Consider the following 14655-nt stretch of genomic DNA (forward strand, 5'->3'; position numbering starts at 1 on the left):
TAACATCTAACCTAAATCTCCCTAAATATATATATATATATATACACATACATATATATAAACATATATGTATATATGTACACATATATACATATATATATATACACACACAATAAGGGCAAAGGATAAAAAAAAAGGATAAAATCTTTATCCTGTAACAAAAACATGTACAGTATTCTCAACATAATATACTTAAACAGTTCTGCTTGGCCATTATTCCATTTAATAACAGGCACAGAACAAGAAGATATACTTTTATCAGATAATGCTTAAAACATGTTAATTTCCTTTTATCAAGTGAAGACAACTCTGAATTTAAATAGCTACAGATTTCACAGTGGTGGCACTATGAGGCTGAATAATGAATTCTGACACTTGTCACTCATACGGATTCCCTTTGAAATTCCTTGTTACTATTTGCTAGTACAGATTTTTTTTTGTTTTCACACATCCTGAGACTGAAAAATAGATTTTGTAATATTGCAGACAGCCATTTCATTTTATTCCAAGGGAAAACCACAGGTATGATTTTAAATAAGTTAATCTCCATTAGATATCACATTAAATAGCACATACCTGAAACCAATTTGCATCTAATTTTTTTATCAATTCTTTAAGAATATTCAGTGCAAGACTCTCTTCCTTTTTAGCCCAGAAAACCTGAGCTTCTTCTAGTTGCCATTCAGAAACTCCATATTGTGTTGGGTTGTGTTGTTTAATCTGAAACATAGCTCTTTCTGGAAGCTGGGAAAAAAAAGAAAAAAGATAATCAATGATTCTTTAAGTCAAATACATGGATCTTATAGCAAGTTTTGTTTTTACACTTCACCTTAATTTGTTCTGCATTTGCAGCGCATTCTGTCTATCTAATGCTAAGTATATATTTTGAGGAAAGAGATGAAACAATCTTTCCACAAACTTGAACAAAATCCCAACATGCAACAAAAACAGAAGACAGAATCGAATTTCACAGACCCCAAAATGAAATATCAACATGAATGTTTTAAATATCACATGGCTTGAAAGGACCAAAAGTAGTCACCAAAGTTGTACACAACCTACAGCACTGAAAAAAACAGAATGATAGCGTTTCCAGAAACATACTGGCTCAGTATGCCAGAACCTTTTAAACCTCCCCAAATACAACATCTCAATTTTAATCTTTTCTATAACTAAAAATCAAAGTAAAAAACTTTAACTTCTATTTAGGCTCATACAGGACAGTCCTCAGCATAGTGTTAGTAGCTGGGTACGCAAACGATTGAAAAAAAAATTAAGAAAATAATTTCCCAAACAATTCTAGAGGCATTGAGTAAACAGCTCTATTTTATGAAGTCAAAGACTTCTACTAATTCAATCACTATTCACTGAAAGAGTTAGAAACATTCTGAAAGCAAATTTTTCATGTATTTTAATGTACTTTCCCATATGAGTTAATCACCTTCCCAGGTTATACATTTAACTGGAATTATTTCCTACAGACGTTATTTAAGGATAGAGTTGCTCTATAAATTATCGTTGAGTTCCTATTCCAGATGCATTAGCTAGAATGAGCCAGGGTTGACTCTGAGTCTTAAATGTTTTCAGCATGAGCAGCTGCAGAAACCACCATTACTGCAAATCCCATTAAGCCATTCACAGAGATATTTCACACAGTACAATGGTGCTGTCATGATACAAATCCTCAAAGATAACACTAAATAAACAGATGCAACAGAGTCCTTTCTGCAGCTTTAAAACTAGAACAATATCGTGAAAGTGAAAAATGAATGTATAAAACTCTACATAAGAAAACTGATAGAGTCATAAAAGCATTCTTTGATAAACATTTCATTTTAATATTATCTTCTTCAGAAGGTGACTTATGGCTGCGAGCAAAAGTTAGAAAATGTGCCAATAAATACAGTGAATAAGTTCTACATGTTTTGAGTCTCCAATCAATCAATTCATTGGGTAAACTTAGAATACAGTTAATCTTTAGCGCTGTTGAAAGATCAAGTAAGTTATTTTACAAACTGAAAAACTAACCATCCATCACTGACTTTTCCTGGCATTTGTTACCTGGGTATTATTAGCGGTTCTTGCCAATTTAGAGAGCTCCACGAGATGTTTGGTGAGAATGTCTTTAATACATTCTCTTCTGGCATTTTCGTTCTCCTTTTCAAGCAAGACCTCTAAAATTACAGTGCGCAGAGCCATGATAGGTTCCTGGAAACGGAAGTCGCTGTCCTCGAGGAGCTGGGACTGTCTCTGCCATTTCAAATAAATATCGTTCAGTTGTTGAGTAGTAGCAGGTCTGCAGTGATTACCAAAATGGAAAAGACCGGTTATTAATTCTTCTTAAATATTTGTGAAATGCAAGATGAGAAACAACAGTAAACTAGAGAGGTAGTTCACAATCTACAGTTCAAAACCAACCATCCATAGAATACCACTGTAAACAACCTTGATTAAGCAGCAAAAACAGTCGTTTTGAAAACCATCAGCAAAGGGAATCACATGCATTCAGTCACTGGACTACTTGGAGAACTCCCATTTTGTTCTGCAGGTCACATACAGATTAAAATAAAAATGAATTCAAATTCTGTGGCATTGTAGCAGTATAGGTTTTCATTGTATGTATGATTTTCTTAGTTCATTAAGAGCAATACAAAGGTTTGTAATATTCCTGACATGCTAAATAACTGTAGAATGCCTGTGAACTACCAAACTGATATAACTATGGCAGAAAAAATGTGATATTAATAGCACTGTTAAAAAGCAATGTTAAGAATTTAGCTGGAATGCTGATGGTAATACTGGTCCATGACAAAAGTGGTTCAAATTGAAGCAACTTTCAGTAGAATTACAGGGAGATAATACTCAGTTATTTCAGTAGACCAAAAGCTAGGAGACAGGGCTGCTGGCCTGAGGTACCAGGGAACTCAAAACAAAGGAAAGAAAACAGTTACTTTAAAATACAATGTTGGCACAGAACCAAATAATTAAAACTAGGCTGGGAATAAATCCAGTCTGGAAACAGAAAGTATTTGTATTTGTATTCCCATTCTAAAGCTGAAATCCATAACTTTTTAAGGTGGAGTGTGAAAACCCTAGGAATAAAATTTGGTGAGGTCATCTGATTTGTGTACTAGACCTGATTATCAATATTCAGAGAACTGAAAAAGCAGTACAAAACAATCCTTTAAAGATACCTGGAAAATAGTAGACCTATATTTTCCAATTCTTCAATTAGCTGTAATCTGCAAAGACTTGGATATAATGTATACACAGACTCGAGACTGCCTTTGCACAGCTCTTCTACTTCATTCACCCTATGGATTTAACAGAAAAATAGTAATATTTTTTAATTGGTAATAGTTTTTAATGTCTACAAAGAATTCCAAATATCTATGACGTAATTTCCACACAGTGAACACAAATTAAATAGCAAATATGATTTTTTAGTACCATTAAAGTTTAAAAAAAAAAAAAAAGTTTGGCAAAAAATGAAAATATGGTAAATATAAACAAGGCATATGTAATAGCTGACATGAAAAAAACTAGTCAGAATCTACTACTAGATAAGGGATGCATACTACTGGAAACATATCTCTAATTAACACACAAATTGTATACACACAAGTTAAAAAAGATAGAAATTAAGTTACAGTCCAGAAGAACTAATTTTATTCTATGAAGGAGTCTTAATTTAAACCCACAAAACCCTGTAATAGCTTTTTATAAATAACCTGTGACTACAAACACACATGCACATGCATGTGTGTGCACATATACTCTCTCCATCTCCTTCTTTAACAGCAGAATGTTGACACGGCTGGGGTTTTTTTTTGTTTTGTTTTTACCTGGCAACTTTAAGAGTGTCATAAAAGGTAGAAAATTCCTTATCTCGTAAAGACTGAAGAGCATCATACAATGATTCATGGTACCCGGATCCTCCTGTCTCATTCCTTTAAAAAAAAAAAAAAAAAAATTAAAAAAAAAAAAAAAAAAACCCACAAAATTAAAGGGAAGTCTCTGCAAAAGAGTCAATCTTGTCTTTATGGCAAATATTTTATGAGTACATTATCTGTGGCTGGATGAACTGCTGTTTCATGTGACAAAAAAATTATAATGTAACCCTTCAAATTTCAAATTAATTTAGTATTTTACAAATTCAAACTGATGTTTTAAGGAAAGAAAGAACAGTAACAGTCAAAACATCTGGAACACTGGCGCTTAGGTTCACAGTTATGTAATAATAAGACCAAAAAAAATGTATAGTAAAAACTTGATATATGCATTTCTCATGGGATTGTGCTGGAAGATACGTTACGGTATGTATGCACCTTCAATTTAGAATCAGCATTTTTTAAGTTTAACTTCAGAAATACTTTTAAAATGAAAACAAAATAGAGAAAATAAGAAGGCAGGAAGAAAACTCCAAATTCATTTTCTGTACCCATTAATTCTATCCACATTTCTCTGTTTTACCCATACCACTTTTCTTTCTTCTCCTTGACCCCCCACTTTCTTACTGTCTCATTCTCTCTTATTCTTACATGCTGCTTTTCCTGCTTCACTTTTAAAGATGAATATTCCAGTTGACTAAAAGGTTTGTACACACAACTACAAAATCTTAGATTAGCAGCTCCCTATTCTTACAGCTATCCCAGGGACAAAGAGAGCCAATCTATATGAAGCTTTTTTCTGATTGTGGCACAACATACACCCTCCAGCAGGACATGGTGTCTGTGAAGTCCTCCAGGTGCTTCAAAACAACTACCTTAAGACAGGGAAGTAGAAGAGGATATGGATGCACCTGGAGTACATTCTCCAGACCCACCTCCCTATCCTCCATTCTCCTGACTACTCAACTGTAATGCAGGAGTCACCGATGAACCCACACTGCAACTTATGCCAAAATGTAGTGAATATATTCCTCCTAAAATGTGCCATGACATAGCTGTATTAGAAGGGAACAGAGTTCATATTATATTTACATTATTACACAAAACTGGGAATGCCTGATTGACCAGAGGGCTGCACAGCCATCCAGAGGGACCCTGACAGACTGGAAAGTTGAGCTGACAAAAGTTTTAGGAATTTCAACAAGGAGAAGTGCAGGGTTCTGCACCTGTAGAGGAACAACCCCAGGCACCAGGACACACTGGAGAATGCTCGGTTGGAAAGCAGCTCTGCAGAAAAGGGCCTGGGGATCCTGGTAGACAGCAACCTGAACATGAGGCCTTGCCTCTGAGAAGAATAGTGGTATTCTTGGATGCGTTAGGCAAAGTATCACCAGCAGGTCAAGGGCAGTGATCCTTCTTTATTCAGTGCTGGTGGCTGCACCTGGAGTACTATGTCCAATTCTGGGCCACTCAGTACAAGAGAGACATGGACATAATGGAAGGAGTCCAACAAAGGGCCACTAAGATGGTGAAAGGACTGATGCACCTGAAGATCCACCTCCCCAAGCTTCCATTGCTCCAGGCTAAATAATTCCAATTTCCTCAGCTGCTCCTTAAAAGACTTGTTCTGTAGACTCTTCACAGCTTCACTGCTCCTCTTTTGACACTCTCCAACAACTCAATATCTTTCTTGTAGCAACAGGCCCAAAACTGAACACAGTACTTGAGGTGTGGTCACACCAAAGCTGAGTACAAAAGGACAATCACTTCCCTAGTTTTACTGGCCACACTATTTCTGATACAAGGCAGGATGTGGCTAGTCTTCATGGCACAAGGGGAGGGATTGCTCCTTATGGTGAAGAAGCCATGAATCAACACTTGTTTTCTTATTCACTTCTTGATAACCTTTCAAGGCTTACTGATTAGAATCTTTCCCATTTACTTATAAATTAAAAAAAAAAAAGAGAAGTGTGTACCTCATACATAATTAAGACACATGTACTGTCTGAGTAAAAATATAAAATTTCACTTTGGAAGATCATTAAAAAATATGAACCAACAAGAAGTAACTGAAGATAATGTAAAGTGAAGTGCATATAAAATTGGTCTAAGTGAAAACAATGGCATTTTAGTTCAATGATTAAAATAGAGTAGGTGACCTGCATCACAGAAATTATATTCTAATGTCTTCTGTTCGCTTGAAACTGAAACCATTGTCTTTCACTCAAGAAACCATGAAAAAAGTAAGTTGGTTTACTTGACGGAAGAGATGTTGTCCCACTGCATGTTCCTCCATGCTGCCTGGTAGCGTATTTCCTGTAGTTCTGCACACCACTCAGTGTTTTTGTGTTCCAGTCCTTTTAAATATATGGAAAGAGTGTGGCAAAGCCCAAAATTCTGCAAAGCCTGTAATTAACAAAGTTAAGGAAAGTTGTTTTTCCTCCTTTGATAACCTGAACTGTTTTTTTAAAATGATTTGTTTTACCTTTGGTAACAAAGAAACCTTTGCAAGTAAGGCAGAATCATAAATATTTCTCAACTCAGCACAAAAAGCTTTTAATAAGATAACTATTAATCACACTATGAACACCTGCTAACACTGTGGAAGTTTAACAGTGATACTAAATAGTTAGGAAATAACACAGGAAAATTAAATGAAGTGTAATGCAAACATGCTCGTGTTATTACAAAAGTGGTGTAAACTTTTCTAGGACAAAAAAGCAACATATGTTAAGTCATCAAAACAAGACAACACCAATTCCATTTACTGATTTCATATGAAACAGAAGCTTCAGTAAGACGGCAGCCATAATGTGGAGGTTTAAAGAATCAGATGGAAAAAATAACCAATTACTTTTTATATTCCAGAATTTGTATCAAGTTAAATATATTTTGGAATATTTCACAAAGTTCATGATCCAAGATAGAGATTATAGGCGAGTGACAAAAGGACAATAAGCCATGATGTTTTCAGGACAAATTCTGATTTGTCTTACATGATACAGTTTGGCTACCTATAATGACAGAGGACTGGACTTGATCACCAAAGAGGTCTCCTTAAGTCCTAAAACAATCTTGTTTTTAGTATGAATGACTGAGTACAGTGGATATCAATTCCTACATTCATTTCCTATTAAAAAATAAAATTACCTCTATTATTCCTGCCTGGCGAGTAGATGGAGTAAGGGTTGCCTCAAGGTCGTATATTAGAAGAGCTTTATCCCATACTGCTTCATGCTCATAAGTTCTTATCCTATTGTAAGTTAAAAAGAAGTTTTAAATTTAAGTTCCTCACTGAGAAATGAAACCAACGACTTTAAAGAATCTAAGATCATTAACAAATTATACCGTGCTAATGGCTGTAACATTCTTCCCCCACCACAGCCATAGAGACTGTCAGGCTCTCCAATACTTTTATATACGTCCATGAGAAGGTCCTAAAATACACAGCATAAAACAAAGAGTTACCTTTCTTGGAACTAGTTCAAGTGAATTTTATACATACCAAGTACATTTATAAATACATGTCCCTTCCATGTAATATGTTATTATCATTGCTTCATTTTCTTTTATGCAATATCTCGATATTATCATCACTGAAAGAAAAGTTCGTAGCATAGCAAAACTCGGAACTATATGTACAAGAACTATCCTCAACAAGGCTACTGAATCAGATTTTATTAAATAAGACTTGCATAAGATTATACTTCTGTAGTTGTCACAACTTGCTACACTAGCTCACTGATTTTTAATTAGCATTTCTCTATGACAAAACAAAAATACTCTATTTGGCTGCTTACCACCATAAGGTCAGCTCTTTTGGGGAACAAAATCTGCTTTGCTGTCATTGAAAATCCGCCACCTAATGAGTGTTTCATGTGAACAAACACTGCATTTAACATGTCTGTCAAGGCCATTGAGTTCACTCTGAGCACAGGCAGAACTTTCAAATATAGTTTTTCAAGTTGAACTAGACCAGACTTTAGCTCAGATGAGACTTAGTACTAACTGAATTTATACAAGAAGGCTCAAAGATTATTAAGCACACACACATACCTGTAAACTTATGCCAGTTTCTTTACTTTTTTCATTCAAAATAGAAATAGTTGATTTTTCACTTTCTTCTTCAAATGTCAGACTTTTAGCTGCTTTAAAAGAAGACCTATAAGAAATGTTTGAACTGGTGAAGATAAATGAATTTTCATACAAAGAATTAAAGAAATGATAAAAGAACACTTCAGAATTAAGGCACATACACCAAATGCAAGATCACTCCTGTTCTGTTTCCAGGTTATTCAAAATGGCTCTTTCCAGAATGGCAAGATAGATCAAATGAATTGAGAATATCAACATCACAGAATGTCAACATCCAGGGTGGTTTTTTTTTGCTTGGTTTGTTGTTTTTTGGGGGGGGGAAGTACTTAACGTCTAATTTTTATTAAATCAAATTGCTAATTTGCTTTTGTGATTGCCTGAAGCAAGAATGCTCTCTTCTGTGAAAGAGTAAAAACAGCCATACAACATCTTAAGACCATACTCTCGTTATATGTTATCTGACTTAAAGTTATTTGTGGGCAGAACCAAGCTAGAAAATTAGTTCCATATTCAGATCTTGCTAAAGCAGAAGTCAAAGATAATTGTGCATTATATAAAAAAGCTTCCGCAACATGGATCAGTAGAGGATCAGTTCTACACTAGAAATCATGAATGAAGTTAAAACTACATAATTCTGGCCATAATTCTATGGTTTCTTCCTCCCCTTGCTTCACTTTTGGACATAATTTAACCACTGGTACACTATTAATTACTAGAATCAGAACCGGAAAAATGCTCTATTTAAGAAGTAAGATTAAGTAAAGTATTAGCTTCAGCCAGTTTCCTCCAGAACACACATTAACAATTTCTGCTCAGTAATTAAAATTACAATGACTTTGAGTGTGCCACATCTAGCAAACTTGGTTGGGATCACTCTGAAGGACTGGCAGAGATATTTTAAATGTCAGTACAAAAGCCTGAGCATTTATTTTAAAGCTTCAGTGACTTTTTACGTAATAAAACAATACTAGGACACACAAAAGGTGATCAATTTCAGTAGATATTTCAAGAAACTGCAATTCTCGAGGCTTACCTTTCTTGCTGTTTGTCTATATTTATCTTGTCTGCATAGATTTCTGCATAGAGCAGGGCTGTGAAGTGAGCAGCACAAGACTGTGCTGCTACAGCAACCTCAAGATAATTCAGATCTAGCCAGAAGCTGTCATCAAAAACTGTACCTGAAACAGATCTGAATTAAAAAAAAATAATCATACTGTTGCAAAAGGCCTTCTCTCCAACATTAAACAAAATAAATCCAGTTCAACCATGAAACCTTCCAAAGGCTAACTTTACCTTAGTCCCCAAATCCTAACCTCGTATCACAAGAAGTTTATCACACCAGAAGTTTTCAGAAAACTCCTTCAGCATAGTTAATGCTGTTTAAAGCTAGCCACTTTATTCTATAATAAATATGAGGCCATTACTAAATCTGTATTCGTTCAAGAAACATGTTCTTTACCATATTTTTCTTTCTTAATCTAGGCCATCAACAGATCTTAAGACATAATTAAAGCTGAGCAACATTTTGGAAAGCCATAAATCACCTCTTTTGCCTCCTTAAGTAATCAATGACAGCAAGCATGGTTCTTCGAGACACTTTATCCAAACTTCTAAGAACATGGCTTTCTTGCTCTAGGACATATATTTCAAAAGAGAGAAAATAAGGAACATTTTTTCATAATTGTCTTCTACATTGCATTTATTGTCTCAGTAAGATCATTTGCAGAGAATCACGTTTGAAGAGACCTCTATCATTTTTTCACTCCTGACCCTGAACTAACTGGAAGTTTATAAAAACTTGTTGCCTGTCTTCAAAAGTGCGCAAGGATACTGATCTAGTCTTTATGGCCATGCTAGGCAGAATCTTTAAAAAGAACCTTAAATATATATACTATCATTAAGCTCATTTACAGCAACCTTAGAGTAAACCGAAGCCTTCCCTTCATCACTCCAGCAACCTGAAGCTTGTATGACTTGCCTGTAAAGCCATCGTACAGACTCATTCCTTTAGTGAAGGAAGGAGTTGAAAGATACGGCAGAGCAGCTAGTGAACAAAAAAACAATACCTACATGAAATTACTGTATTTGTGTCAAGCAAGGGCCAGGCAAAATAAAGAGAAATACGTGACTTCAGATCCTGAAAATCAGTTCAATCATATGAGATCATTCCCACAGTCTAATAACTGAGATCTTTTTAGACAGATTTCTGCTCACTGCAACCACAATCTAATTTGAAAGGACAGTCACCAGCTTGATTAGAAGGTACATTACAGTGAGACAAAGCAATTCAAGGTTATATCCCCAGGCTAAAAGAAAGACCAATAAACCTCAGTCTATTTCAATCTACCAAAACAGAACTTTCTTCCAAATGGAACTTACTCCCTTACTCAAACTCAGCTACAGTTCTTTTGGATTACAGCTTCCTTTCATTCTGCTGGAATGCAAAAGACCTCTTTAACGACCAACACCATCATCATGTAGATGTTCCAGCAAGGGTTAACTTTTACCCAAGGGGAAAATCTAAGTGAAAATTGCCCTTAATCATGTTTTTTGAGTAAGACAGAAAATTAACTGCCACCTAGTGATTTTAAGACCCAGTCCAAGTTTTAGTCTTGCAGCTTATCACATCTGAATTCGGCAAGTAATAAACATCACTCAGTTGTGAATAAGGAAAGGAGCTATGGAGAAGAAACAGCTTGGGTCCTGTCACTGAAAAAGCTTCAAAATTGCACATATCTCCACTGATCAAGTAATTGGACAAAAGTTTTTAGAATTCTGTCTGCCTACAAGTGTGCATCACGTATGATGAAGTCAGAAGATGATACCTTTTTCAAGCTCTTCAACCCTCTTTTAGCTGAAAGAAAAAATACTGTGACATTACCTGAGTCAGAATTTGGTGGTGTAGCAGATCTACTAGATGAGGCAAATCTGCAACAGGCAGTAAAAAACTTCCGTACATGAACTGACAAAATATTTCGCCAAGATTCATTTGAATCATGAAGAAGGATATCATGAATCAGGTATGGAAGCAAAGTTTGACTCAAGTCCGTTTTCACCTAGAATACAATTATGCACAGCAGCTGCTAAGAAAAGGAACCATAAGCCCTTTTTTCTCAGGTTATAACGAAACTCAAGAGCCTAATGGCCATTCTACTTTCTTACTCAAAACTGAAATGTATCAGTTCAGACACAAGACTGAAAACTACTCAAAACAAACACTTAAGCACAAAATGCTTAAGAAAGAACATGAAGTGTACAAAAATGTGTAACCCTCAATAGGGTTTGAGCTTTCAGTTAATATCATCATGTAGAGATGGTCTTTCTACAATTCTCTCCCAAATCTTGTATTTCAAGAACGTATGAGTACCTGCAGTATCTGACCATAAAATTCCCAATTTACTGTCAAGAAAAAGTAGCAACTTAATAGCAGAAATTACTATTTGATATCTAGTTGAATAATCACATGATTTTGCGCATCACTGCCCACAGAGTTCTGTGTATCATTCAGCTCACCTCACATAGTGGCTTCATTAACTGGAGAACTTCATTTTGCACGCCTCCGCTGTCCAGTATTGAACGGGTTAGGTTCTTGATCCAGGTCTCATGACTTTCTCCCAGAGGAATCCACAGATTTGTGTCATCCAAAGTTTCTGAAGAAGCCTCTGAATCGTTAGCTGGCACTGCCAAAACCTAGAAGGAAAAAGATATATACTGCAAATATAAATAAATGCATCATTTAAAAAAAATTTCTGCAATCTGCACAGATTAAAACATATTAAATACGGACTGTACGCGAACTGATTCATCAACTTTGCTCGTGCAAATCTAAAATTACACAAGGAAATCTGAAAATATTAAAAATAAAACTTATATGATAACACCAACAAGGCATTAATAGATGCTACATTTAAGTTGCAAATCAAAAGTTAGAAAATTAGGAAATATCTGATATATGGTTAATTACATAACCTTTTTTCTGACCTATTTTCCACCAAGATTTTGCATCAAACAGTGGAATCCTGAGAAAGAATGTATTAGATTACAAAGTAGGTAATCAGAAAATGTCTGTGTAGTAATGAAAGCACGCAGCTTTCTAACATCAGATTGGTAATATCCTAAATAAAGAAACCCCAAATGCTAAAATAGAAATGAAAAATAGGAGATGTACAAAAGCAACAGCATTTGTAATCAGATAGATGAAAAGACCAAGCCTTGGACTCAATGAAGTCCATTTCAAAAAATATTTTCAAATTTGCTTTTTTTAATACTTATTTCTATACTTTCTCTACCCTTACGTCATATAAATGAGGCTTATCAAGAGAAGTACCTTCTTCTTGGACATTCTGAAAGGCTGTAGATAGATTAACATGGGATCACCTTTATTTTTATAAACTTCCCAAAATTCACTGCCAGAATTGGTGGCTAATATGTTTTTCAAACAGGAAACAGCAGCAGCTCTAACATCAATACTGAAAGAATAACATAAACAATATGATGATTAATATTTTCTTTTAGCTGTTTTACTTTCAGTCAGCTTTGTAAGTATGCAAGTCAAAGAACTCCACAGTCTAGCAAAATGTGTGTCTAATGAGAAAATGTTTGTGAATAGGATATGCCATCCCATATTTTGTTTTAAAGCAAAGCCTCAGTATTTACACTACAACATTACTAACCTCTTCTGCACAGAAGAGATTCTTTCTAGAGAATCCTAATTAGACAGTTTCTAGCTTGACTGAGTAAGTAATCTGAGCCTTGAGGAAGCACGTGATTGGGTACTAACAGGCATAATCTAAATGCACCTGCAGATGTGAACAATACATAGCTTCATGGCCCCTATTAAGCTTTGAACTAAATAAACAAAATACACTCACCAATTATCCGTTAAAGCGGTATTTATTTGAGTTAACATTATGAAAACCCACTGAAGCTTTTTATCTTCAAGCAAATCCAATGCTTTAGAATCCAGTGCATTTTCAGCATGCTGAAGAGCTATGGTGGAGAAATCCATGGGACCTATTTCTCCCAAGCAACTTCCCACAGCCTCTGCAATGAAGGTAATTTTGTATTCTTACACACACTGAAACAAAGTACCACCCTAAACAGTTGTGACAACTCAATCAGTATAAACCACTTCCAGAACTGAGATTATCATGGGATAAAAGCTGCAAACATTAATAAATAATCACTTGAGGAGCTGTATGATTAAAATCACGTGTATACAAGTTTCACAGCTTAAGACTCATCAATAACACAGTTACGTTTCCTAACTCAATTTTCTCACAGTATATATGGCTCTGAATTTTGTTTAAATTCTGGATCTTGTTTGAATCAGACACAGATTTTATTTTTTCTTGTGTCCAAATTACTAAGGGCAAAAGGTCAGAATCACAGCCACTAGGAGAACCCAATTTTCATTCCCTAAGAGTACGATAAACACACAACAAAAGCCTGTAATCCCAGTAAGAATTACTGCCTGTATTTTACTTAAAAACGATATCATTTACTTTCTAAATAAAATTTCATAAAGACAAAAGACTACATACAAGGAAATAAATGACGCTAAAAACACTGAAAAAAATAAGAGACTAATTTCCAATAGAAAGGAACAAAGATTTATTTCTTGCTCTTTCCTTCATACTCAGCATGCTTCTTGGAAACACTTCCGTCTTCTACAACATTGCTTTTAACAGCCAGAGCAAATAAAGAAAAAAATGAAGGTATACAGGTTGCATTTAACAAATCATCTAAGGAAAGATGGTTCAGAAATGGCTGAAACATACAGCTGGCAGAGGTGCTGAAGAATGCTGAACAGTACTGAAGTAAACGTGAGCTGCAATTACTCAGCATTTGTCACTTGTTAGTCTTTAAGACTAAAATATATATCAAAACAAAAGTTCTCATTATGTGTGTATGCAGCTGTTTCACATGTCAAAACTCAGAAAACACCCCTTCCATGGAGGTACACCCCACTCGAAGAAGAAGGGATTTTAGCTTCAGTCAAAACACTGAGTGTAAATGGTGAGGATCATTTCAGTGATACACAAGAGGTTTTAAAATGGACAATGACTATTTTAATTTCCACTAAAATATGCCTCCCACATTTTCTGTTAAGTTCTCCATTCTTCTTGCTGTTTTTCAGTCCACTAATTAACCCATATAAAGGCGGATATCTCTACTGAGTATAGAAGAGACTAAGATCTAAACTGATATTTACATTATTGGTCAAAGCTGTTACATACAGTGACTGAAAAGAAGATACACCACTCTGACAACAGCGACTTCTAGCAGCTAAGGCAAAACAGCAGTGGGAAGTAATGTTGAGAACTGCTACAGTTTCAAATCCTGGCTTCCAATGACAGACCTAGGAGATCTGTGGGACTGAACTTACCCAGCACCGCTTTTTCACCTGCATGATTAAGCGCCATCTTGGACAGCTGCAGTAAGCTCACCACAAGCTTCACCATTACAGAATCTTCTGGTTTTTCTATCATTCGTAAAGAAAAACAAAACAACAACAAAAACATCAAAATGTCATTTGTCCTGTTTTATAACTGCTGCCAGGTAACTTAAACTGGTCTTCTACTGTGGAACAAGTGTTAACAACTGCTCCCTATTCAGCTTCCTCATACCATTCAGCAGTTCATAGACCTATCTGTTCCTACTCAATCAC

At 35.3% G+C, this 14655-nt stretch overlaps 1 protein-coding gene across 1 annotated transcript in view; it reads right to left on the reverse strand.

The window, feature by feature from the left end:
• Window positions 1-14655, reverse strand: part of LOC110389599 (serine-protein kinase ATM-like) — a gene marked incomplete in the record, with an annotated part of 46046 nt that overhangs the window by 17482 nt on the left and 13909 nt on the right. Inside the window, 15 exon segments of the mRNA XM_021380305.1 lie at window positions 577-744; window positions 2062-2296; window positions 3195-3314; window positions 3846-3950; window positions 6148-6296; window positions 7041-7143; window positions 7239-7327; window positions 7947-8052; window positions 9019-9174; window positions 9530-9617; window positions 10867-11041; window positions 11499-11675; window positions 12313-12454; window positions 12857-13028; window positions 14374-14469. Of these exon segments, the coding sequence (XP_021235980.1) occupies window positions 577-744; window positions 2062-2296; window positions 3195-3314; window positions 3846-3950; window positions 6148-6296; window positions 7041-7143; window positions 7239-7327; window positions 7947-8052; window positions 9019-9174; window positions 9530-9617; window positions 10867-11041; window positions 11499-11675; window positions 12313-12454; window positions 12857-13028; window positions 14374-14469 (2081 nt within the window).

The sequence above is a fragment of the Numida meleagris genome, chromosome 1 (assembly GCF_002078875.1).
Source record: "Numida meleagris isolate 19003 breed g44 Domestic line chromosome 1, NumMel1.0, whole genome shotgun sequence".
NCBI classification, from domain to species: domain Eukaryota; kingdom Metazoa; phylum Chordata; class Aves; order Galliformes; family Numididae; genus Numida; species Numida meleagris.